This window comes from Delphinus delphis, chromosome 18 (assembly GCF_949987515.2).
Source record: "Delphinus delphis chromosome 18, mDelDel1.2, whole genome shotgun sequence".
NCBI classification, from domain to species: Eukaryota; Metazoa; Chordata; class Mammalia; order Artiodactyla; family Delphinidae; genus Delphinus; species Delphinus delphis.
This window is the reverse complement of record NC_082700.1, coordinates 12,363,497-12,390,680: the sequence shown is the minus strand read 5'-3', so window position 1 is coordinate 12,390,680 and position 27,184 is coordinate 12,363,497. Positions and strand designations below refer to the sequence as shown.

Genomic DNA, 27,184 nt, shown 5'->3' with positions numbered 1-27,184 from the left:
TTGATTTCTTTATTTATAAACCAGTCTTCCAACCTTTCTGAACTTCTTAACACAAATTCATCTCAAGTTGTACAATCTGTTATCCTGACAAGCTGGGAATGACAAATCCTGTTTTACATCTTTGAATGTTGCTTCCAATCACTCTAGTTAACCTTGAGAGCTAGAAACATCATGGCAGGGGGAGGGGGAGGGGTGTGTGTGACTGCAAATTTAAAAAAATGTTAGTTTTACTTTTAGAAGCCTTTAGATCTCTTCCAGAAGGAAAGAGTATAAAGTTACCCCTTAGAACAGATCATACTAAGATTGTACTGTTGTGTGGCAAATTTGCTCCTTTATTTTTTAAAATCAGTTCATCCAAGTCCTTTCTTCCTTGGTAACCAAAATAGCACAAGATTAATCAAAGAGCAAAAGTGAATATAGATGCCTCTGTAATCCTGTGCAGCTTTCACACAACTCTTAATTGGGAGTGTGTGAATATATATATTATATATTCTGAGAATGTGTTGTGTACAGACACACAAAAACACACACACACACACACATATACACACACAGAATGCTATAATGGTCTAAAATAGCAGAGTTTTTCTGGTCCAGCATTTATACTACATAATAACATTCTAACACACTGCCATGCTTTAAATGACAGCAAAGGCAAAATTTTCACTAATTATACATTTTAGGGCAGCAACTCTGTGCAGGTCTTATGGTGTTTGAGGACATTTTTGATATATATAAACCTTTCAATGTGGTCTGATTTAAGTGAGGCTTATGGATTTAAAAAAAAAAAAAAAAAACCTTCTGATCCTCACTTACCGATCCGCATTTCTCTCAGCATTTTAGAATGACAAAGATAGACCCTGTGAAAATGGCGGATTCTTCATCCCATCCCAGTTCTGGATGGAGATGCCACACAACCAAACCAAAGGGTGGGTTGAAGGCCCACCACTTAAGATTAGTAAATGTTTTGGACAAGAAGGATCCAGTTGCCATGGGCAGACAGGGGCATGTTGATGCAGTGGGCTTCGTAGGCTGAATACATTCAGTGTTTACACCGTGGACCATTTATTTTAAAAATTAAATTAAAATTCTTACTCTTAAGAAGCCATAGTTTGCTTGCTTTGTTAGTTTTTTAGGGGCAGCTTGATTCCCTCCATATTCCATGTCTATGTTCAGGTGTGTGGCTCATTTCATGGACAAAGCCTGAGTTCAGGTGTGCTTGGCTGACCACAGTATGGCAGCCCCAGGATCACTAAGCTCCCAGCAGCTACCCAATGTGAGTGTTTACAATTTTAAACATAAATCCACATTCTGGAATCCTAATGTAGAGTATTATGTTAACACACAACAACAAGTTATCAGAGACCTGTAACGTGCATGGAGTATATAATAACATGGATATTAGCTATTGAGTCTTCTAAGTTTTGCAACCTAATAAGAGTGAACAAACATCTGACATCTTGGAGTCTTACTATAATTCTGCACTAAACTTATAAAGACTGTGAAACTGAATAAAGGAACATATACAACTGCGAGGAGTTATTACTGTACAAAATACAACTAAATTAGTATTTTCCATATGTGTAATTCCATTGATGAGAATTACAGATATAAAATAAACGTCCTGGTGTCTGTTCTGGCGCTTCTCTTAGTAATAGCAACAGCAATTATCACAAAGAATTCCACCATGTTAGGGGCATTATGACTATAACATAAGTAGGTAAAAACCCAAGAGGCAGAAATACATTACAAATGGCATTATAACACATATTTGTCTTGCTATTAAAAGTTAAAGTCTTCCAGAACTTTTCCACATATGACTTAATTCATCAATAAATGTGATTTAGAAAACATTTAAAATATTTTTGTCCCTGGTTTTAGAGATGTTATACATGAAATCTAAATTGAGTCTTTTTTTTAAATTGGTGTTTCCACTTTATCTTTTAAATATGGATAATATCTTCCACATTGCTCAGACTTCACTTAGCCAGTTTCTGCTGAGTCCGTTGATTTTACGGTTTTGTAAGAGAAGCCAAGTGCAGAGCCCTGATCCAGCATCCTCTGCTAGGCCGCCTCAGGTGAGTTCTGCCTCAGGTGTCCAACAGGGTGGCCTGACCCACTGAGAAGAAGCCAGCCCCAGATTCACCAAGCAGTCTGGGTGAAATTCTGCACCTTGCATGCATTTCTGTCAGCATCAACTCCGACATTCACAATGAAAAGCATCATGAAGAGGAAAAGAAATCAGGGCTGAAGGAGAAGGAGAACTGGGTCTAATCAGTGGAAAAGAACAAAATGGGCGTTTCTTTCCTGAGGCACGTACTTCATGCGACACTTCCCGAGGGAAAACTCCCCGAGGGCCGCAGCATTGAAGGATTCTTACATTTTCTTCAGGAGGAAAGGTTTGAAAAAGTGGACCTTTGCGAGGAAATACTGCAGACTTCCAAGTTGGTGAAAGAACTTCCAGCGTCGCTTGGATACTCCGGGTAGGAGGAACTGGAGGAGATGATATTTTTGAGCCTCTGGAGGGCAATGATTAAAAGTAGAAGCAGGAAGGCTAACAGGCTGAGGAATATGGACACATAGATGTAGACATTTGACAGGTGGCCTGAGGACGGGTCCACCGATGTGGACAGGGATGTGGGAAATAGCTCGAGGAAAGTTCCATTCTCCATACTCCCCGAGAATACAGATGAAGAGTCAGGTTCAGACATCTTTATGGAAGGTCAAAGAATGCACAGTATATGAAAAGCCGTTTCACACAGGGGTCAACAGGGACAGAATCAGCATTCTTTTTGTCATGATAGCATCAGCAAACATTGCGGGTGGTTAAATCAGTACAGCAAAACTCAGTTTCCAAGCAAAGGCAGCAGGGTATCAGGTGTCCATCACTGCAAAAACAAAGACAAAAAAACCAAAACAACTGAGTGCATTATTCAGAAAAAATTACATTTGAATCTCACTTCCAGTTTTCATTTCAGCAAAGGCTTAATTATAAAATCAACCGGGGAGGGAAAAGAATGAAATAATTCCCCCAGGAACAAGTAATGTTTCTGTCTTTCTATTACAAATGATGATATAAAAATGCACTTTTATCTGATCTCCACAGTACCCTAGGTGCCAGGTTTCTGCAAGGAACTAAAAAGGAAATAAAAAGGAAAATATATTTCTGATACGTTCCATCTGCTGAGATTTCAACAGATGCTCCAAGTGCATGCTCTGAGAATAGGACCCCAAAAGTTAGCTCCAAACCTTCCTCCTCCAGAAAATGAATTCCCCGCACTCTCCAGCCCACTAGCATAATTCCAGACCAGTATTTCCTTCTAGTATGCTTAGGAGAATCACTGCACATGTAAGTTTGCTTTTCATAATTTGCTAATTTGTTTATAAAAATATATCTTCTTGAGCTTGGGGGCCATTTCTACGTAGTTCTTTTCTTTTAGGTCTACCTCTGTACTTTGTTCTGCATATGTTAGGCATTCAGTAAAAAACCTTTAGATTAACTTAGAAGAATAAAGGTTTGATTTCCTCTGAATGGTAGAAAGAGTACTAGCTTGGCTGTCAAGAGATTTAAGTTTGAGGCCTGAATTCTCCTTTGTCTTTGGGAAGTTGGGCAAATTGCCTACATTTTCTGAGCTTCACTATTCTCATCTGTAAAATGGTATATAGTACCTGCCCCATTCCCTCACTGTGTTATGCAGGGATCAAGATAATAGACAGGGAAGCACTTTGTAAATTGTTAAGATTGGGCCAAAATGAGTTTACTGTGTGTGGGTTGTGTGTGTTTGTGTGTATGTGGTGTGGTGTGTGTTTGTGTGTGTCTGTGTGTGTGTGTGTGTGAATGGGTGCTGAGAAAGAAATGCTCTTGGCCATGTTCCCCCTCCTCACGGGGTCCCTATGAGGAACACTGGAAACAAAGTGGACTGAATCAGGCAGATAGCCCTGGGGCAGAGCATGATTCTGCAGGCTCCAGGCGTGGGGGCGGGTGCCGTGTGTCTCTGACACCCTCGCGTCCGTGACTGGGGAAGTCATAGCCAGCTTCTGCCTAGTTTGTGCGGGGGCGAGGGAGGCAGCCTGAGGAAGAATGATCCCTCCCGATGGATGACTGTCTTTCCTCAAATCCAGAAAAGATGCTCTTCCTAGTACTTTATGGCATTAGATCATTTTTTTGTAAATTTCCAATTTCCTTGCATCGGATGTAGGGAAACGCTAATGCGAAAATATCCACTCTGCCCTGGCTTTCCCTTTCCGTAACCTCTGCCCTGCATTTTACCTTGCAAACTTACCTTTCCCTTCTGTTCCCCAAATCTAATTAAGTGGCTGATTCCTTGAGGGGCTGACAGTGGCCGCTGTGGCTGTGGCTGAGTGGCACTAATGATCCCTGGGAAGGAGGGGACCCTCCTGAGAGGGCTGCCCTGTCGGCAGTCAAGCAGGCTACTCATCTTAGTGGCTCCTCAGAGGGGGCCACGGGCAGTTCTAGCGCTTCCTAAAATAATTTGACTCCTAGTCCTCATTACACTTTGCCTGCTGATTTTAATTCCACTAAGTCTGCTACAGGCTCCTAACAACCCTTAGAAAGAGAGAGGGAGAGAGAGAATCACGGTGGGACTGCAAATGTGTCACAGTGATCTGGCAATACCTTGTCTCATACAGCACATAAATGCTTTAGGGGAAAACAGCAGCATCTCAGAGACAGCATGACGTATAGGCAAGAAAACTAGGAAAGAATCTCATGGGCTGGATCAGAAGAAATCTTCAAGATGTTTTGGTAAGACCTCTTAAGTCTAGCTGAGGAAACTGGGAACAAAGAAGCTGATAGATTTGACAAAAGAAATGTATCTAATTAGAAGATAAGCCGGGACTTTCAGCTCTGCCCATCCTCACCCTTTATACCATCCGCTCTCAATTTTCCTACCGTTTGGTAGTAATGATTTTACATACTCTTTTTCTGGAATGGGCAAGAAGGTAGGCTGTGCATTTTATGTTGGTCCTCACACAAACTAGTTTGTAAGGGAGGTAGAGCAGAAATTATTATTCCCATTTTGCAGATGAAGAAACTGATCAGCAAAGAAATTGTGATTTACTCAGGGTTCACAGCTAGTCAGCGACAGAGGACTGACAAGAACCCATGCCTGAACAGCATTCTTAGTTTCCTCAAATATGGTAGGAAGAGAAAATGATGAGACTCAGGTAATTAGTTCCCACCTGCTACTTATTTTGAACAAGCTCACAGTTCAGTCTTGATATTTCAGTTTTCCCATTTGTCCAATGACACCTTTCCTACCTCTCCACGAGATCCTAAGTTAGGATGTGATCCCGTGTCCAAAATCATACTTCGAAAATGATAAAAGGCCATCCAAGTAAAGGGCTGGTAGACAGTTCTTTCTCGATGCCTAGAAAGACTAGAGGAACTTCCAGGTCTTTGCTAGTCCAATAATTCTGACACGTGCAGGTCATCGATTCAGCTGGAATTGGCTGATTTTTCTAAAACCACCTTCGCTACCCAGAACTGTATAATTTTCTGGAGGTGAGGTTGGAGGCACAGATAATGTCACTGGCAATTCAATGGCAGGGCTCACAACTGGCTGCCAGACCACTTGCTAAAACAAAGGTATCTCTTTACAGTGTAAATATTCCAAGAGCACTTTTCACATCCTGAAGATCACCTTCTTTCAGACAAAAGCCCACTTGTGAGCCTCAAATGTCTATGGAATAGTTTATAGCAAATGAGGTTAAGATTTGGGGAAAGCATCTGATCTTCCAAGTGACATTGTAAGATGGTAGGAATCAACAGATGAAACCTTGTGTCCTTATTTGACATTTCACAATTAAGTAACTTCTCTAAACATCCTCCCCCAATACTTTAGATTTAATATTACTTCCAGAATACTTCTTAATTTAAAATGACAGATATACGAATTTCATTTCACTCTTCTACTCTGAAACAATAGAGCATATGCAGTGTTAGAAATCATTTTGATTTGATGACATTAGTTCTCATTTTCTTATAGACGTTTTAAAAATTGATAAATCTTCTTTCTCTCTGGTGCCTGTTTCGACAATCTATGTATAATGCTGAGGACGATCAAAATTGTGTGTGTTTAGGCACTGGGACAGTGTGAATGAGGCCCAAGGAGGTACTGTGGAAACAAAATCAAACAAGTGTGTTTCAGGATGCTGCTTTTTGGGCTGTTTCTTCCAAACGGATTGGGTTCAAAGGAAAGAAGAAAGCGACTTCATCTTAAATGCATAGCCTTGACCTATCTAGGGGCAGCGACAGCAGACTCTCATTTCAGGTAGCACCTAAAGCCATGTGGGGATTGTGATGCCTTTTTTCTGAGCCATTCTCAGAAAGTGATTTTTGAGAAAGGAAAATGAGACAGTGAGATCACAATATTATAAATGAAGATCTGTGTATATGTTTAAGTTCATGGTCAGCCAGCTTTCCCTTTGTCTCTTGGAATAAAGAACTGTGCTGAGGAGAAATCTACAAAAGGCAGTCACCTCCTGAAGTGAGCAAGGACTCACTCACCGTGAGCCCAGCGGGTTGGGAGATGGAGGGACCGCACGGATAAGTCAGACCTTGGCGGGGGGTGGGGGTGGGTCTCTGCTTCCATGTCACTCAGCGCCCAGCCACTGTGACTCCTCTGAAAGAACGGAAGCTTTCCTTCCCATGGGGTGATTAGGGCTGTAAAGTTTTGGAGGAACAAAGCATACTCTCTAGTGTGTACCTTGCTACTTGGTAAAAGGAAGAAGAGCTGACAGGCCCTCAACTCTTGAGTTCTCTCACCTAAGCATCGCCAGACCCCTGGCCGCCAGCCTGTCTGTGGGCAGAGCCTCTGCCAGGGCCTTGACTTCTACAATGCAACGTGTATAAAACTCTGCCTACAGTCAACCTCAAACCTGTCACAGCAATCTCTTGAGTTTCTGACCTTTATTTAAATACATTTCTATGTGAATAACAACTCTTTGAAAGTTTTTTTTGTTGTGGAAAACTGGGACAAGCTGCTTTGTTCCCTTGCAGACATTATTCAAAGAGTCCCCTAGCTGTTATGATGTCAAATCAACATTTCATCCTTATCAAGCCCTGCTGTGTCATTCTCCAAAAGGTGTTCTCCCAAACCATTAGCAACGATTTGATAAAGTATTAATGTGATACGGTAAAGGCTTTTTCTGGTCTACAAATGTAAAATTTAACAGTATAACGTAATGAATAGTTTTAGATGATAAACTGGGTTTCTTTCTCTGTAGAATACAGAAACTACCATCTCCAGAATCTAGAAGGGAATTTGTCACATCTGAGCACAGCTGCTTTTAGTTCTACTTAGAAAACAGCATGTTTATACAAGACCTTGTTAAATGTTAAATATTTTATACAAGACCTTGAGCTTTCCTTTACAATTTGCATGATTATCTTTTCCCTTAACACTTTCTCTTTGCCTAGTGGCCTTTTAGGTTGTGCTAGGTGAGAGAAGATTGGTGCTGACAATACAGACTAGCCACTCACTCTTCTCTAAAGGTAAATTTTGACCAACAGTCAATGGCAGCACTTACCCCTGGGCTTGCAATAGTGAAAATAAAGTTTATTATCTTACTACTAAGCTTATTCAGAGCTGATTAAATCCATCCATATTTTCGCCTATTTGAGAACTGCTCCTACTTAATCAATACAACGCTTTGAGAGAAGAATTTTGTTTGAAAATGAGTAGACTCTCACTGTGATTCCCAGTATCAGCGCAATAAAAAGCAAAAGCAAGTAAAGAAAAAGAACTGAGTCTAGGGCTTCCCTGGTGGCGCAGTGGTTGAAAGTCCGCCTGCCGATGCAGAGGACACGGGTTCGTGCCCTGGTCCGGGAAGATCCCACATGCTGCGGAGCGGCTGGGCCTGTGAGCCATGGCCGCTGAGCCTGCGCGTCCAGAGCCTGTGCTCCGCAACGGGAGAGGCCACAACAGTGAGAGGCCCGCATACCGCAAAAAAAAAAAAAAACTGAGTCTATCTGCTATCTCATAGGGTTCGAGAACCATCTCATGAAAAGAAGTGTGGAGAGATGAAGATTCTGAATAAGCCCTGGAATTCATGGTCTAGACTGGACAATGGCAGCCAAAAAAATTAAAATGAACAGTCATCTTTATCTGGGGTTCCAAAGAATGATCAGAAAATATAATCAGAACTTTTTTATGGTACTTTGGTGAAAATTAAAGAAATGGCAAAGTAACAGCTTGGTATCTGTGATTTATGTTAAAAGTCAACCGCTAGGGTAGGTCATTAGGTGGCTTTGGATTCAGTCCAATCTCTTATTAATTCTCTTTACCTCGGTGATGACTTTTTTTTTTTCTTTTTCTTTTTTTTGCCATACGCGGGCCTCTCACCGCTGCGGCCTCTCCCGTTGCGGAGCACAGGCTCCGGACGCGCAGGCTCAGCGGCCATGGCTCACGGGCCCAGCCGCTCTGCGGCATGTGGGATCTTGCCGGACCGGGGCACGAACCCGTGTCCCCTGCATCGGCAGGCGGACTCTCAACCACTGCGCCACCAGGGAAGCCCTTGGTGATGACTTTTATCTCTCTGGATTAGCCTCAGGCTCAGCAAAATAATTAAATTATATTATATTCAGAATACTTTTCTGTTAGACTAATTATTTTGTCCTCATTTTTAAAAGTTAGTTATCCACATAAGGTATAGTCCACAGACATTCAGAATATACATTTCTTGACATGCAAAACAGTGTAGACTGAGTAAAGCTACTAAAAAAAAAAAAACACACACAGCAGAAAGTATTTCAGAAGGGAATGTAACTGTTTTGACCATCTTATCTTTGTATAGCCTAAAAAGTAATTATATTGATAGATATGACTTCCCTTGCATTTATATAGCAGTGTTTTCCTGGGGAAATCAAACTATTATTCTTAATAAATTTTTGCTGTATCTAAATTTCTTGTGAAGATTTTATGTCCAAATCACTGCCTTAGTAAGAATAATTATTTTAAAATGATACTCCCTTAGAAAAAGAGTTTAAGTGGATAATTTTCTGGATAAAAAGGTCAAATATAAAACCAGTTCTAGGCATAATATTTTTCATGATTCTTTTATGATGTCTAGAAAAGACCAAGGAGGGCTCTGTCCTGTGCTTTGGGGAAACTGGACCCATCTTGGTTAACACACTTAGTCTAAACCAAAATGAGAAAAGTGGCAACTTAAAGGTTGAAGGAAGCATGAACTGGTTAAGAAGTAGCAAAACAATGAAAGTCATCTTTAGGGAGGAGGAGAAAAGGCTATTGGCTAAACACTTGATTTAGAGAAAAAAACAAACAGCCAAAGAAATAATGACTTGAAGATCATAGGCAAGGTTGAAATGAATCAGTGTGAAGAAAGATGGTTAAGAAGAAAGATCAACCTTTCAAGATGTTACAGCATTTTTAATGAGGACTTTTGGGTTCAGTTCTCTCCTTCCACTCAGCTTGGATCATTTCTAATATTTTAGAAGAGTAGTAAGAAAAAATACTCTTTATTCTTGGAGCAGCTAGAATTGGTTAAATTATAGCATTAGTATATACAAAAGCTTGCTTATTTTTAATTATACTAGACATGTTTTTGAAAATTCTCATTCAACCATGCTCTGGTTGGAGAATGGCATTTCTTCCTTTTCCATTGTCTTTCATTCTGTCTCCACAGTTAAAATAATTTGTATCAAATATAGTTTTTGTCCAATCAGGAAATGCTCTTAACAGTCTCCTTATAGAATATGATACATGGAAAGATTTTGTTCTTGTAAACTTAATTTTGTGATTGTCATAACTCTTTTTTTGAAACCTTTATAGGTAGACCACAAGGTATCCCCCAGTCTACTCTCTCACGCTCCAGAGGCCTTTGGGTGCCTCTAAAGCTGCTCTAAGGAAACAGGGAAGAGCTTGGAAATATGGGTTTTCTATAAGCATGTGATGAAGTCCACCCTAAATTTAAGCAGACTCCTCAGAAGTGGGCAGCCATGGGCCACTGGTGCCACACAGTATAAGAAAAAATAAGAGAGCTTGTACGACTCCCGACAAATGCCACTCCTTCTTTTCTTGTTTCTACTGTTACCTCCCTCTTTAAATACATATTCCTCTGTTTGTGGCTAATTGTCACCACTGATCCCTCTTTCTCTGAATTCCTCACTCCATTTCCCTTCATCTCCCATTGGCATCCAGGTTAATGTGTTCAGTGAAAACCTTTCTGTTTGTGTATGTTTCTGTAAATGTCTATTGTTTTGTGTACGTTCTCTTGTAAATATTCGTCTTGTAAATTTTCAGCATAAGAATGGATCTATAGTAAGTGTTTCATTCACTCCATAACTTAAACCCCAAACTTAATTTCCACTTAAAATATCTTGAGAATTGAGGCATATGGAAGAGAAGAACATAAATTATCTAATATATCCACTTCTCTAATTTTGCACTTAAGAATATGCCAAAAACTAATAACCATTCTTTATCTATAAAATAACATGTACAGGTACAATTTGGAAAAAAAAAAAGTGATGACATAGGTTGTCTAAAAAGAACTTCAGTATTAGCAAATTAATGAAACAGGCCACTATTTATATTTCTCTATTGACAACTATAGTCATGTATTTGTTTAAACTAAGATGTTTTGTAGCCTATTCCTTAGAAATGGATTGGAATATGACAAGTATGTATAAGGGTTTTAAGTCTTGCATTTCCCAGTGGGGACTCAAGCTCATGGAGTCGTCTACATGATGACATTTTTAACCAAGGCATAGTGTTTACTTGAAATAATGAACCATCGTCCCTCATAATACAACTACAAATAGAACCTTAGTTGATTACATAGTGTATACGTTGCCCATCCCTTCTGGATATTAGTCCAGTGCTTAGCATAATTCATACATATGAATTTTGCTAAATAAGTTCTCTCATTCTTCCATGGCTGGCAGTCAACATATGATGATGCTTTCCATAGTGAAATGTATATTTAAAAAGAATAATGCTTAGTAATCGGCAGCTTAGGCAGGCTAAGTTCTGGTTACATACAGTTTTGGCCATATTACATTATTTAGTAGTCAGCTGAATAATCAGAGAAGAAAAAGTAGATGCAGATTTCAAGATTTATCCTCTAATGTGATGAAAGATCCTTGGACCAATTAAAAGAAAAAACAACATTGTTATAAAGGACATTATTAGGATAACGGGGGAAATCTGGACATAGACTGTACATTGGATAATTGCATTATATCAATATTAAATTTCCTAAGTGTGATACAGGAGAATGTTCTTGTTATTAGGAAGTACATGTTCAAAGTATGTAACTATAAAGTGTCACAGTTTCAGCAGCTAACCCTCAAATGGTTCAGCCAAAATAAGTACACATACATATATACATACAGAAAGAAAAGATGATAAAGCAAATGTGTTAAAATGTTAATAACTGATTAGTTAAAGGATATATAGGTGTCCATTGTTATTATTCTTGCAACTTTTCAGTAGGATTGGAGTTTTTCTACATACGACTTGGGGAAAAATGATTTATCCCCAAGGATATTAAGAAATATGCTTAGTATAATATGCAGTAAGTCAGCCAAAATGTTAGAAACTTCTAAAGAAATACACTGATTAAGCTTGATTCTTCAATGGGCATTGGAGAAGTTCAAATATTTGCTGCTACCATCATGCCCACTAATCCACAGGTACAGGAGGTGAAGCATCAGAGAATAAGTTAGAGGAAGTTTAATATGCCCAAGGGAACTGGATCCGTGGTGGTGGGAGATGCTGCCTGAAGACCAGGAATGGTGACTGGCCATCCAGCCTTGCTTATGACTTCACTCTGCCACCATCCACTGGTCTGAATCTCAATCTGGGCCTCCAGGATCAATGGGATCCAGTTGTGTTCATCTTACATCATCAGTCATCTTCAGAGGAAGTCAAGGATATCTTTCTTGCAGTTTAAATACCCAGTCAAAGGGAGGGGCTTTGGAGTCATCTTGAGTCAAGAGAGAGTAGTTTTCTTTCTTTTTAAAACAATGAGATATAATTGACATATAGCATTGTATTAGTTTGGGGTGTACAACATAATGACTTGACATTTGTATATTGCAAAATGATCACCACAGTAAGTCAACATCTGCCACCATCCATAGTTACGTTTTCTTCCTTGCAGTGAGGACTTTTAAGATCTACTGTCTTAACAACTTCAAATATACAATGCAGTGTTAATAACTATAGTCACCATACTGTATGTTATATCCCCATGACTTATTTATTTTATAACTGGAAATTTGTACCTTTTGACCGCCTTCACCCATTTCACACACACCCTACCCCCTCCAATCTGTTCTATCTATGAGCTTGTTTTTTTTGTTTTCGGTTTCCTTAGATTCCACATATAAGTGAGATCGTGTGGTATTTGTCTTTCTGTTTGAATTATTTCACTTAGCAAAATTCCCTCAAGGTTCGAGAGAGAGTTGTCTTCTAATGAGGACTAATGTGTAGGTGGACTCTGGGGAAGCTCACTGAGATCCCCCAATAGACAGTGAGCTCCAGCTTCCACACAGGGCCCGAAGGAAACAACAGCAGCAAATAAACACAGTACAAGTGGGAGACTTGATTTAGGCAGTAAGTGCCAAACAGTCTTCAAACACCAAGTTCAGCAGATTAAAGAACTCACACTCCTTACAACTCTTAAACTAGCAACCACCTCTCTGACTGCCCTGGTTTGGGTGAATCCTCTAGTGTGGCAAGAGGCTAAACCCAACCACATAAACTCTCTTACAGTCCAGGGTCCAGTATCTTTTGAAATAGGAGCCAATAAACAATTTTAAGAAAATCTAGTTGTCGCAAAATGCAGCTGCAAATGAAAAGAAAATATGGAGCATTGATATTAACAGTGCTTTTCATCAGTCATCAGCAATCATACGACTGAGGCTCTAGCTAGGTACCCTAAATTGATAAGTACCAGATGAGTCAGATTTTAGGCAGAGGTTACATAAAACACCAACCCTATAAGGAGACAAAGTGCTCTCTCATGGTTTGAAATTACTCTTCTACCAGGACTTCCAGGTTTACCAGGGAAGGCAGAAGACAGAAAAGAGGACATTGTGTCCTTTATCAGGAAAGCAAGTTCCCATGTGGGACTTCCCACGGTTCTGCTAATCCTTTGTGTGAACAGAGCAGCAGAGCTTGTCTTAATATTCTCTCATGCATCCCCTCTCTCTCTCTCTCTCTCTCTCTCTCTCTCTCTCTCTCTCTCTCTCTCTCTCTCCCCCTCTCCCTCTCCCTCTCCCTCTCCCTCTCTCTCTCTCTCAGGCAGCACAATGAACTCAAAAGTCTGGCTAACAAAGAGAATGTCTACATGTTCCTTGTAACATGGAACATAATGACATGGCAGGCTATCAAGTGTGGGAGGAAATCAAGTCCCCAGCAGCCTGTTGTCATATGAGATAACAACTCAAGACCAGAATCTGTCAAAGACAATATGGATGCAGTAAACAAGTGTAGGCTCAGATTCTCCCAGAATGTATTTCAACTTAAAAATGCAAGGAGGTCAAATTGGAAAATAATGAGTAATTATTTATAGAAAACAGACTGCTACACTGATGACCTATATAAAAGAGTTACACATTCTTTTAAAAAATATAAATAAATATGGTTTTACTCATGGAAATCATGAGTATCTTATACAAGATTTAACAGACTTTGGCTTTGCCCTTTATCAGAGTTGAGCTCTTCACCTTACCATTTAAGGTTGTGTGCCCTGTGCTTTTTATCCAATTGTAGGAATAGCCTTGGTCAGAAACACACGTTCACACATCACTCACTGCTCTTACATCTAAGTTCTCTTTTATTTCAGTCATGTGCCCTGGGATGTAGGGGGGCACATCATGCCAGAAGAGTGGTAGGAAGTAGAGGGGAGGGGATGGTGGGAGCATCCCCAAATCATTGTGGAATGGGAACAGAACATGACAGGCAGGGAAAGGTGGACCTGGGATGCTTGCGTAGGAGAAGAAATGTCCAGACAAACTAGTTTGGAAAAAACAATAAAATGAATGACAGCAGCCAATATGTATTAAATAAAAGCATATACTAGTTGTGTGTGTGTGTGTGTGTACATGGTGCAGGTGTATATTCTTTAATCTTCACAGCTGTCTACTGTAGTTATTATTATCCCTCACCTTTCTTTAACCAATGAGAAAATTAAGGATCAGAGAATTTAAAAGCTTGCCCAAGGCTACCCAGCCACATAGAAGCAGGACTGGCATTCAAATCTATATCCCTATGTCTCCAAATTTTATGTTCATTACATTTCTTCTCTCTGGGGAGGTTGAAGGTAAAAGAGGGATAAATTTGAGACCTATGGTCCTTGGTGATGTTCACATGTTTCTGCCATTCTTCCCTCTGTCCAGGTATGTTGTAGGGCTGTGTGTTTCCACCCCCTCTGAAATGAGGGTGGCCACATGACTTGTTTTGACCAATAAAATTTGGGGAAAAGTGACATGTCACTTCTGGGTAGAAAATGTAAGACTTCATGTGAGATTTGCCATTACCCTTTCCCCTGCTGCAATAACTGTGTGAGTTCGAGCCAGCTTCTGTCAGTATTATGTTGAGTGCCCTCTATGCCTACTTTCTGGAGGGGTTTTATCATAAATGTCTGTTGAATTTTGTGGAAAGCTTTTTCTGCGTCTACTGAGATGATGATATGGTTTTTCTCCTTCAACTTGTTAATATGTTTCATCACATTGATTGATTTGAATATATTGAAGAATCCTTGCATTCCTGGGATAAACCCCACTTGATCATGGTGTATGATCCTTTTAATGTGCTGTTAGATTCTGTTTGCTAGTATTTTGTTGAGGATTTTTACATATATGTTTATCAGTGATATTGGCATTTAGTTTTCTTTTTTGTGACATCTTTGTCTGGTTTTGGTATCAGGGTGATGGTGGCCTCGTCGAATGAGTTTGGGAGTGTTCCTCCCTCTGCTATATTTTGGAAGAGTTTGAGAAGGATAGGTGTTAGCTCTTCCCTAAATGTTTGATAGAATTTGCCTGTGAAGCTGTCTGGTCCTGGGCTTTTGTTTGTTGGAAGATTTTTAATCACAGTCTCAATTTCAGTGCTTGGGATTGGTCTGTTTATATTTTCTATTTCTTCCTGGTTCAGTCTCAGAAGGTTGTGCTTTTCTAAGAATTTGTCCATTTCTTCCAGGTTGTCCACTTTACGGGCATATAGTTGCTTGTAGTAATCTCTCATGATCCTTTGTATTTCAGCAGTGTCAGTTGTTACTTCTCCTTTTTCATTTCTAATTCTATTGATTTCTGTCTTCTCCCTTTTTTTCTTGATGAGTCTGGCTAATGGTTTATCAATTTTGTTTATCTTCTCAAAGAAGCAACTTTTAGTTTTATTGATCTTTGCTATCGTTTCCTTCATTTCTTTTTCATTTATTTCTGATCTGATCTTTATGATTTCTTTCCTTCTGCTAACTTTGGGGTTTTTTATTCTTCTTTCTCTAATTGCTTTAGGTGTAAGGTTAGGTTGTTAATTTGAGATGTTTCTTGTTTCTTGAGGTAAGATTGTATTGCTATAAACTTCCCTCTTAGAACTGCTTTTGCTGCATCCCATAGGTTTTGGGTTGTCGTGTTTTCATTGTCATTTGTTTCTAGGTATTTTTTGATTTCCTCTTTGATTTCTTCAGTGATCTCTTGGTTATTTAGTAATGTATTGTTTAGCTTCAATGTGTTTGTATTTTTGTTTTTGGTTTTCTTGTTGTTTTCTTTTGCGGTACACGGGCCTCTCACTGCTGCGGCCTCTCCTGTTGCGGAGCACAGGCTCCAGATGCACAGGCCCAGCAGCCATGGCCCACAGGCCCAGCCGCTCCACGGCATGTGGGATCCTCCCGGACCAGGGCACAAACCCACATCCCCTGCATCGGCAGGTGGAGTCTCAACCACTTCGCCAGCAGGGAAGCCCTGTGTTTGTATTTTTTACAGATTTTTTCTTGTAATTGATATCTAGTCTCATAGCATTGTGGTTGGAAAAGATACTTCATACGATTTCAATTTTCTTAAATTTACCGAGGCTTGATTTGTGATCCAAGATATGATCTATCCTGGAGAACGTTCCATGAGCACTTGAGAAGAAAGTATATTCTGTTGTTTTTGGTTGGAATGTCCTATAAATATCAATTAAGTGCATCTTGTTTAATGTATCATTTAAAGCTTGTGTTTCCTTATTTATTTTCATTTTGGATAATCTGTCCATTGGTGAAAGTGGGGTGTTAAAGTCCCCTACTATTATTGTGTTACTGTCAATTTCCCCTTCTATGGCTGTTAGCATTTGCCTTATGTGCTGAGGTGCTCCTATGTTGGGTGCATAAATATTTACAATTGTTCTATCTTCTTCTTGGATTGATCCCTTGATCATTATGTAGTGTCCTTCTTTGTCTCTTGTAATAGTCTTTATTTTAAAGTCTATTTTGTATGATATGAGAATTGCTACTCCAGCTTTCTTTTGATTTCCATTTGCATGGAATAGCTTTTTCCATCCCCTCAGGTTCAGTCTGTATGTGTCTCTAGGTCTGAAGTGGGTCTCTTGTAGACAGCATATATATGGGTCTTTTTTTGTATACATTCAGCCAGTCTATGTCTTTTGGTTGGAGCATTCAATCCATTTACATTTAAGGTAGTTATGGATATGTATGTTCCTATTACCATTTTCTTAATTGTTTTGGGTTTGTTATTGTAGGTCTTTTCCTTCTCTTGTGTTTCCTGCCTAGAGAAGTTCCTTTAGCATTTGTTATAAAGCTAGTTTGGTGGTGCTGAATTCTCTTAGCTTTTGCTTGTCTGTAAAGGTTTTAATTTCTCTGTCAAATCTGAGTGAGATCGTTGCTGGGTAATCTTGGTTGTAGGTTTTTCCCTTTCATCACTTTAAATATGTCCTGCCACTCCCTTCTGGCTTGCAGAGTTTCTACTGAAAGATCAGCTGTTAAGCTTATGGGGATGCCCTTGTATGTTATTTGTTGTTTTTCTCCTGCTGCTTTTAATATTTTTTCTTTGTATTTAATTTTTGGTAGTTTGATTAATATGCGTCTTGGTGTGTTTCTCCTTGGATTTGTCCTGTATGGGACTCTCTGCACTTCCTGGACTTGACTATTTTTTTTCCCATATTAGGGAATTTTTCAGCTATAATCTCCTCAAGTATTTTCTCAGTCCCTTTCTTTTTCTATTCTTCTTCGGGGACCCCTATAATTCGAACGTTGGTGCTTTTAATGTTGTCCCAGAGGTCTCTGAGACTTTTGTCAATTCTTTTCATTCTTTTTTCTTTATTCTGCTGTGTGGTAGTTATTTCCACTCTTTTATCTTTCAGATCACTTATTCGTTCTTCTGCCTCAGTTATTCTGCTATTGATTCCTTCTAGCGAATTTTAAATTTCATTTATTTTGTTGTTCATCATTGTTTGTTTGCTCTTTAGTTCTTTTAGTTCCTTGTTAAATGTTTCTTGTATTTTCTCCATTCTATTTCCAAGATTTTACATCATCTTTACTCTCATTACTCTGAATTCTTTTTCAGATAGACTGCCTATTTCCTCTTCATTTGTTTGGTCTGGTGGGTTTTTAACCTTGCTCCATCATCTGCTGTGTGTTTCTCTGTCTTCTCATTTTGCTTAACTTACTGTGTTTGGGGTCTCCTTTTTGCAGTCTGCAGCTTCATATTTCCCGTTGTTTTTGGTGTCTGCTCCCAGTGGCTAAGGTTGGTTCAGTGGGTTGTGTAGGCTTCCTGGTGGAAGGGACTGGTGCCTGTGTTCTGGTGGATAAGGCTGGATCTTGTCTTTCTGGTGGGCAGGACTGGGTCTGGTGGTGTGTTTTTGGGGTGTCTGTGACCTTATTATGATTTTAGGCAGCCTCTCTGCTAATGGGTGGGGCTGTGTTCCTGTCTTGCTAGTTGTTTGGCATAGGGTGTCCAGCACTGTAGCGTGCTGTTTGTTGAGTGGAGCTGGGTCTTAGCATTGAGATGGAGATCTCTGGGAGAGCTTTCACTGTTTGATATTACGTGGAGCCGGGAGGTCTCTGGTGGACCAATGTCCTGAACTCAGCTCTCCCACATCAACAGCTCAGGCCTGACACCCAGCCAGAGCACCAAGACCCTGTGAGCCACATGGCTCAGAAGAAAAGGGAGAAAAAAATAAAGAAAGAAAAAAAATACAATAAAAAAAATTATTAAAATAAAATTTTTTAAAGTATTACAAATAAAAAAATTAATAAAAAAAAAGGAAAGAAAGAAGAGAGCAACCAAACCAAAAAAAAGTCCACCAATGATAACAAGCACTAAAAACTATACTAAAAAACAAAAAGGACAGACAGAACCCTAGGACAAATGGTAAAAGCAAAGCTATACAGACAAAATCACACAAAGAAGCATACACATATATACTCACAAAAAGAGAAAAAGGAAAAATATATCTATATATATTAAAAAAAAAGGAAGAGAGCAACCAAATCAATAAACAAATCTACCAGTGATAATAAACTCTAAATATTAAACTAAGATAAACATATAACCAGAAACAAATTAGGTGCAGAAAGCAAACCCCAAGTCTACAGTTGCTCCCAAAGTCCACCGCCTCAATTTTGGGACGATTTGTTGTCTATTTAGGTATTCCAGAGATGCAGGGTACATCAAGTTGATTGTGGAGATTTAATCCGCTGCTCCTGAGGCTGAGGGCGTCTGTTCCGCTGCTGCCTGAGGGCGTCTGTTCTGCGCCCAGACAGGATGGGGTTAAAGGAGCAGCTGGGGCTTCCGTGGTGGCGCAGTGGTTGAGAATCTGCCTGCCAATGCAGGGGACACGGGTTTGAGCCCTGGTCTGGGAAGATCCCACATGCTGCGGAGCTACTAGGCCCGTGAGCCACAACTACTGAGACTGGGCATGTTGCTCCGCAACAAGAGAGGCCCGCGCACTGTGATGAAGAGTGGCCCCCGCTCGCCGCAACTAGAGAAAGCCCTCGCACAGAAACGAAGACCCAACACAGCCAAAAATAAATAAATAATTAATTAAAAAAAAAACAGTACACAGCAAAAGCAGTAGTAAGAGGGAAGTTTATAGTGATGTGCCTACATTAAAAACAAAGATTTCACATAAACAACCTAATTTTAAAAAAAAGAAAGAAAAAAAGGAGCAGCTGATTTGTGGGCTGTGGCTCACTCAGGCCGGGGGGAGGGAGGGGTACGGAGTTCGGGGCAAGCCTGTGGCGGCAGAGGCTGGTGTGACACTGCACCAGCCTGAGGCACGCCGTGCGTTCTCCCGGGGAAGTTGTCACTGGATCACGGGACCCTGGCAGTGGCGGGCTGCACAGACTCCAGGAGGGGAGGTGTGGAGAGTGACCTGTGCTTGCACACAGGCTTCTTGGTGGCGGCAGCAGCAGCCTTAGCATCTCATGCCCGTCTCTAGGGTCCGCGCTGATAGCCGCGGCTCGCGCCCGTCTCTGGAGCTCGTTTAGGCGGTGCTCTAAATCCCCTCTCCTCGCGCACCCGAAACAATGGTCTCTTGCCTCTTAGGCAGTTCCTGACTTTTCCCGGACTCCCTCCCGGCTAGCTGTGGCGCACTAGCCCCCTTCAGGCTGTGTTCACACAGCCAACTCCAGTCCTTTTACTGGGATCTGACCTCCAAAGCCCGAGCCTCAGCTCCCAGCCCCTGCCCACCCCGGTGGGTGAGCAGACAAGCATCTCGGGCTGGTGAGTGCTGGTTGGCACCGATCCTCTGTGTGGGAATCTCTCTGCTTTGCCCTCCGCACCCCTGTTGCTGAGCTCTCCTCCGTGGCTCCGATGCTTCCCCCGGCCCCGCCACCCCCAGTCTCCGCCAGTGAAGGGGCTTCCTAGTGTGTGGAAACCTTTCCTCTTTCACAGCTCCCTCCCTGAGGTGCAGGTCCCGTCCGTATTCTTTTGTCTCTGTTTTTTTCTGTTTTCTTTTGCCCTACCCAGGTATGTGGGGAGTTTTTTGCCTTTTGGGAAGACTGAGGTCTTCTGCCAGCATTCAGTAGGTGTTCTGTAGTTGTTCCACATGTAGATGTATCTGTGGGGAGGAAGGTGATCTCCACATCTTACTCCTTCTCCATCTTGAAGGTCTCTCCAAGGATTCATGTTTCTATCCATGATTCAGCACAGTTTCTGGTATAAAGATGCTCAATAAGTATCTGTTGGATGCTTGCAAGATTGAAAGGATAAAGGAATGATGAAACTTGAAGCTTCTTGGAGAGGTAGTTCCTATTTGTTCTGTTTTTGGTTGCATGATAATATTTATTGAATGAATGAATGAATACATGATCTTGTATTCATATTGATTAGTCAAAGGGTAATTATTCAATAGTAAAGAAAAATTATGCACACTCACTAAATTTATAAATATTTTAGTTATGGCAATAAAATTAATAGTTCCAGGCTCTAGAGGAAACTCTGACCATACTTTTATCAAACGATTGTGTCTCTCAACAATATTCAACAAAGATTTTATTGAGTCAAGTGTCCACCAGGATAATTGAGGAAAGGATGGAGGAATCTGCTGTTAATACTGAAATACATTATCATGAACATAGCTGAGTGGTTGGAACGAATTATTCTGAAGAGCACAATAAAAATCGAAAGGGAGTTTACCACAGTGAGTCAGTGAAGATGTGACTGGATGTGGAAGTAAGATGCATTGTTTTTTATTTATTTAAAGTGTTAAGTTAAATTCTATGATAATCCCATCCTTTGAAAATTACCAAGTCCCTTATTATCACAGCCTTTGTCCCTGTGCTCGTCTGTGGAGATAAAAAGGGTCAAGGACAATACGCTGATCATTGTAGGGAAGGGTATTATAATTTACTGCATTCAGCAACATCATGTACCATGGTGCTGTTAGTCACTCTATCTCAAGGATAAACACACCCTCCCCTCAAAAAACCCCCAATTTCAATAGAAAATCAGTACAGAAGGAGAAAATATTTACATTTTTATAAATTTCTCAATTTAACTACAAAGCCCCACATTAGAGATCAATGCCACTCAGAGTAGCCACTTGGCTCCCTCGGGAATATATGGGTTATGAGTCCTTGTGAGAAGAGGAACTTGCAAAGCACTGCTTCCTTCTTCAAGAAGGTCTTACCACCAAAAAAGCCATCTAAACTAGAAAGTGTGCTTAGTGCCTTACTTGATTTATATTCTGACTCAAGTTCCATCTCTCATGGTGAATGAGTAATTAACAATTCAAGGGCTGGCACTGGTGCGTGAACTACTTTGAGTAGCACTTCATCTAGATCATAGCCATGGTGATGTGAGCAGTGATCAGTATTGTGCTCACTACTGTGCTCAGCCTGAGAGTGATCAGTATCAGCAGTATTGTGCTCGGAAACGGATCCAGCCCTCAGCTTCTTAGAAAAATAACACAAGGAATGAAAACACATGGACAGAAAAGAAGCAAATATTTTCTCTTCTCATTCATTGTGGAACTAACTTAAAACACTTTTCATGTATCTAACTCATTCCGTCTCTCCTTACGGTCACTCAATATTAACTTTCCTCTATGAAAAAGCAAATCTAGCAACACTAAAACAAAAACCAAACAAGAAACAACAACCACTACATTAAAGGAAAACGTTTTTCATAGAATTGAGAAGCTGGAAGTCCTTAAAAATCAAGAAACTGAGGTCTCCAAAAGTTAAGTAGATTTTGAAGGTCATTATTTGTACTCCTTAAGACAAAGGATGGCAGAAGGAGACAGCTGGAGACAGAAACCACAAACTGAGAGCCCAGGATTCCTTTTCCAACTCTAAATCCATCTATACTCATCTGAGCTGGGTGGCCAACAAGAGGAAATCAAATGAAAAACAAGTTACTCAGTTTCTTTTGTTATCGAAAGTTTATCATATCAATCCAAATATGAGCCAAGCAGGATCAAATGGATAAATATAAGAACAAAATTGCTAGGGATGATAAAGTGATAAGAGGACAGAATGAAGGATCTTGGAAACTAATTCAGCTGAACCAGGCCAACTTTGTCAACAAGGAGTCCTTGAAGGTCTGAGAAGCATCAGTCAATATTCCACTGTCAATCTTAAAGGCATAGTTCCCATAATTTAGCACTCGACTATGAAAATCAAGGTCAACAAACTCACGAAGGACTTTCTCGTGAGTAATTGTTAGAATAATCAATTGGTTGCCAAGGCACATGAAGAGCACAAAGGAGGGGATTGGTAAATATTTATTTTTGACCTGGATTCCATTTATATGAGTGTGTTCAAGTTGAACACATAAATCATAAACTATGTACTTATGACTTGTGTGTTTTCTCTATGAATGTTAAACAGCAATAAAAATTGTTATTTAAGTGCAAAAAATAATGTTGGGCATATAGAAGACAGTCTGGGTCACAGTGGGGAATATCTACTACTTGTTGGATGAATTATTGAGTGCTTCCTTTTTTACCCCAAAATATATGGCATATAGGCTAATAATATAAATAATGAATTCTGATAATTTACCCTATGGGTAAAAAATCAGACACATTTAAGATGCACATGCACAAAGATGTACGCTGTAGCTAAACATTGGAGCTACCAAGATGACCATGAGTAAAGGATTTGTTAAATGAATGATGGAAGAGTCATACAAATGGAGGATTCTGGTGTAATCAAAAGGATTATATGTTCTAGCATGGAAAGATGTATGGCAGAGTCAAAAAGTAAGCTTCAGACTCGTGCATAGTATGATTCTGTTTTTGTAAAAAAAAAAAACAAAAACTACTATCACGGCCACTGCTACTACACATGCGTCCACAATTTTAGAGGCATGCAAAACCAAACCAAACCAGGCTAAACTAAACTAAAGGAAATAAGAGGTTATGCACCAAGCTGTTAACATATGATTTGTTAGCGGGTGATATTATGGGTATGTTCATATTCTATTTTGTGTATGTCTGTATCTGAATGTTGGTACAAAGAATATGAATTGAATTTTAATCAGAAAAACAATATGGGCATTTTCATTAAGAAATAGAAATAAAATTTAATTATAGCTTACGCAGCGAAAACATAACTGATTTTTGAGCCCAGAACTCTTTCTCTTCCTCCTCTTCCTTCTTTTTTTGTAATGTATACACTTAACACAAGCCTTTGAAATGATTCATATGTACCTTTTATTTCAAAGTTTAAGACTCTCAGTCTGAGGCCAGTAAGTCAACCTGCCCAGTAGGACTTGACTGCCCTTTCTGTTACAGTTGCATTTTACAGCATGTTCTGAATGTTCTTTTTAAGAAATGAGAAGATAAATCCCTCTGCTATAATCCTGGTCATAGGAAAAGTGAAAGCGAGTAAGAACAAAACCAGCTTAATTGGCAACAGTTGATAGATAGCCAGGCACTGTTGATCACTACTAGACTACCGTGACAAATGAATCAGGAAGGCTGCTGTCTTGGCTACCCCTGGGGAGGGAATCTATATGTTAAATGTTCCCTGAATGAATTACTTTAGTATTTTAACTATGGTTAAGTCATCTTCCTGTCTTTCTGAGTCTGAAACAGGTTCTTACAACCACCTATGCTTTTGTTTCCCATCAAAAATTGTATTCAGGGCTGTTACCTTCTTAAGTCACGATTTTTAACAACTGTTATAGGCTAACGATTTCCAGACCTGTTCACTGTTGCCTGTAACAGCATCAGCATCAACGTTCAAGCCCATAATACAAATCATAAGTCTGGACCAACTGATCTCCCATCTTAATACAACTTGATAAATAATCATTTAAAAGTTAGGAACTCAGGAAATATTAATGACAGTCTATCCTGTTCCTGATATGAATTCAGAGGATTGAAATATTGACACTGTTCTGGCTGGATTGTGCCATGTCGTGTTTAGAGATACTGTTAAATTGTATATGGCTACTTGACTACTCAGAATCTCCATTTTTTTGTGGTGGTTGTTGTCAAAACTTAGTGTAGACTAAATAATAACTATTTCCTGGTAATGCAAGTGTGAGCATGGATTCTATTCATAAGGAGCTCTTGAAGAAGGCGTTCTGTGTCACGTGACTGAGCATCTCAGAGTGCTCTCTCCCACAGAGACATCTGCCACAAATCAGAATCAGAGGTGACGAGGCCCTAGAATGTGGCTCGGTAGCCTGCTACCCTGGACCTGCAAAGACAGTGGATGCACAGATGGACTTCCCAGTTCTGTGTCAAAGGCTAGTCCACATGTGGGTATCATGGACTACTGAATCAAATCAGGCCTCTGGCTTGATTTCTGTAGGTACATCTGTTAGCTAAAAGGAATCCTGCCAACTCAGGCACTTAATTTGAGCTTCCTCTCTGTTGGGTTCCCTAATTCCATTAACTAACTTGAAGGCTTTATTGTTTTGTTAGTTGTCATTATGAACAATAATGAAATAGCCTATAAAAGTTAAGTCTGTGATGCTTTGTATTAATGTAGTAATGTAATTATACAATATGTTCCGTATATATCTATTTGAAGAAAATTCTTCTGCCACACTACTTTTTGGCTTCTAGTTTCATTTAACAAATATTTACTGAATGGTTCATGGGTGCCAGGAGCCAGGCAAGTGGGACCTACACCAGTGCCTGATGTAGTGCCTACACCAGTGCCTGATGGCTTTTTCATAATTTTCCAGGTTCTTAAATTACTATTTAAAATACCCAAATGAGCAAAACACAAAAATTCAGCCATAATTTTACTTTTTGCTTTTCCCTAATAACTAAGTAAATCTTTAAAAAATATTTAAATATAAAACAGTTAAATATAAATTCTACAGACTTTACAAGCACAGGGAGAAGAGTAAGCCCAGAGAAGAAATATTGTCAAATGGGCTGAGACTTGATCTAGAGTAGAGGCCAAATCAGAGAATTTTGCCTGTGATGGCTTAATCTTTCATTCTTAGGAAAAATGTATGACTCCAAGTTTACTTAATGATTAGTGTGATTAATCATTCTCACCAATCAGCTCTGTCATCCTTCATCTGCCCTCATTAAAAAAGAAAAATAAAAAAGAAACTCAGGAAGCCTGCAAATAAACCTCCTGATAGATTTGAAGCCACACACCAGCATACCGTTATTTATCTCTTTACATCACAGACATCCAGTAAAATCTGTTGAATTGAACTAACCAACAGCAGGGAGAACAGAATGGATCTTACCTTATGTGAGGCTTCTTTAATGAGAACCGTAAATGTGTGTGTGGTGAAGCTCTTCAAGCACTTTGCCTTACGTAGAGGAATCAAAAATAGTAAAAAAATAAATAAATAAGCCAAATAAATAATAAACTTCAAACACAAACACAAAAATGGAATACCCCACCCATTTTCTGGAACTCACTATTCCCAGAATACTTCAGAGGTTGGCAAATGGTTCCCCATCCCCACAATGCCCAGCATTTGAAGGTTACTGGGACGTGCTCTGTGGGGTGGTGTCAATGCGAGACAGTCTCACTAACACACGCTTCAAGAGCCCATTCACGTTACCTGTGAGCTACGTGCTGATTATAAAGGGTGTAAGTGGCGGGGCGTGAGAGTGGGGCAAAATGCCTTTATACTTAGCAAAATAAAGCAGTTTAGTCACAAAACATATTTAATCATGTCTAGGAGCTAGTTCACGAATAAGCTAAAACACAGGCTAAATACTGCTTTTTTTTTCTTTTTTTTAAGGATGCATTGGGCTGCAAGACTGCATTATGAGGTAAACCTTTGAAGAAGAGTATTGCTTATCTTGACTCTTTTCCCGTTGATAAGCAATTGTCTGACAATGAATCTGAGAAATCTAAAGTGAAAAGCACCTGAGAAGAAAGATCTTGAGGCATGGTCCCTCGGGTCGGCCTGGGACTTGCCCAGGACCTAATCACTGCTTATTTCCCACCCTTTGCACCTGGTGTCTGGACTGAACCAAATGCAATGGCTTTGAGACGTCATGCAGCCATCGGATCCCATTATCCCCCGCAAAGAACCACCCAAGTGCTTAATACTTCAGCAGAGAATTTTCCGAAGGAAATTTAACGGGCAGAGGAAACGAAGGACAGTAGGAGACGGACCCTGTCTCTGGAGTCTGACACCAAAACTGGGACCAACGGGGCCCCAGGCGTCTGGCGGTGGAAAGCGAGCAGGTGCAGCCCGCTAACCTGGTCTGGTACTCAACAAGATGTTTCTGTGAATGAAGGGGTCCTTCTACTCCCCGCAGGACGGCACATCACACACCTCCCTCCTCAATTAGAACTCAAACATTTTGCCCATGATGCATGCACCTCGGCAGGGAAACGAAGGATTCCAGCGTCTCATCAGATCACGGAAAAGGGAAAGGTAGCTGGTGCGTTTTCCTACAACCAAGAGCTCGGGAAACCACGGCTGGGGAACGCCAGGATGTTCTGCGCCAGGTAGAACTTAACCGGATTTGGAGCCGCCGGAGACAGGTGAAAAGACTCACGCGAGCAAGGTAAGGTACAAAGCGGCTGTCAGTGTGTGAGCAGCGAGTCCCCAGGAAGGGACGGATGACCCCAGAAATCCAGGTAGGCGCCAAACACAAGCGTGACCGCACACACCACAAAGGCAGGAATAATCAGAATGCACCTAGAGACACGCTCCGCAAGGTGCAGAACTGTCTGCACTTGCACCGGGAAATCAATCAACCTCTGCAGCGGCAGACGCGAGGGCAGACCTCCCCGGCTCCCTGCGTCCGGGACAGAAGCGGGTCATCCCGGGACCAAGGACATTGCGTCCCACTGTAGCCCCATGAAGTCACCCCGAGAACAGGGAGAGCCGGGCAGCGGAGGCTGCTAGCCGGCAGTAAGGTTGTAGCCGGCACGAAGGGGACAGATTCGGGGGTGTCCAGAGCAAGGAGCCAAACCGCTGAGAGCCGGGGAGAGTTTGCGAGGCGGCTCAGGAGGGAGCGGAGCCTCCGCGACCCGAGGCCGCCCCACGGGAGGAGACAGGGCGCCCGTGGCAGAGGGCGAGCCCCCTTCCGGGGCGTCCCCGGCGCCCACTCCCCTGCGACTGCTCACGGGCGGCGTTGGGAGCCCCTCACTGACCTGTCAATAGGGACGCGCTGATCTGCCCCGCCGGCTCCCGCGCTCGGGGTGGGACCGGGCTGCGCCGACCTCCTCGCTGGCGTCCGGGTCCCGCCGATCCGCGCCCGCGAAGCCGTCCGCGGGAATGTGGGGCTCACTGGGGCGGCGGGCGCAG

At 40.9% G+C, this 27,184-nt stretch overlaps 1 protein-coding gene across 3 annotated transcripts; it reads right to left on the bottom strand.

Moving 5' to 3' along the window:
* SERTM1 (serine rich and transmembrane domain containing 1) lies at nt 1-27,184 on the bottom strand. Of its 3 annotated transcripts, none has more exons than XM_059995720.1 (3): nt 27,031-27,184; nt 25,154-25,219; nt 1-2,888 (listed from the first exon to the last, which is right to left on the bottom strand). In XM_059995720.1, the coding sequence occupies exon 3, from the start codon at nt 2,709-2,711 to the stop codon at nt 2,388-2,390; it is 324 nt and encodes a 107-aa protein (XP_059851703.1). In that variant the 5' UTR covers nt 2,712-2,888; nt 25,154-25,219; nt 27,031-27,184; the 3' UTR covers nt 1-2,387. The 3 variants fall into 3 exon arrangements, 2 of the variants coding, with proteins under 2 accessions (XP_059851703.1, XP_059851704.1); XR_009516780.1 differs by lacking the exon at nt 1-2,888 and adding an exon at nt 10,851-11,998; XM_059995721.1 differs by lacking the exon at nt 25,154-25,219.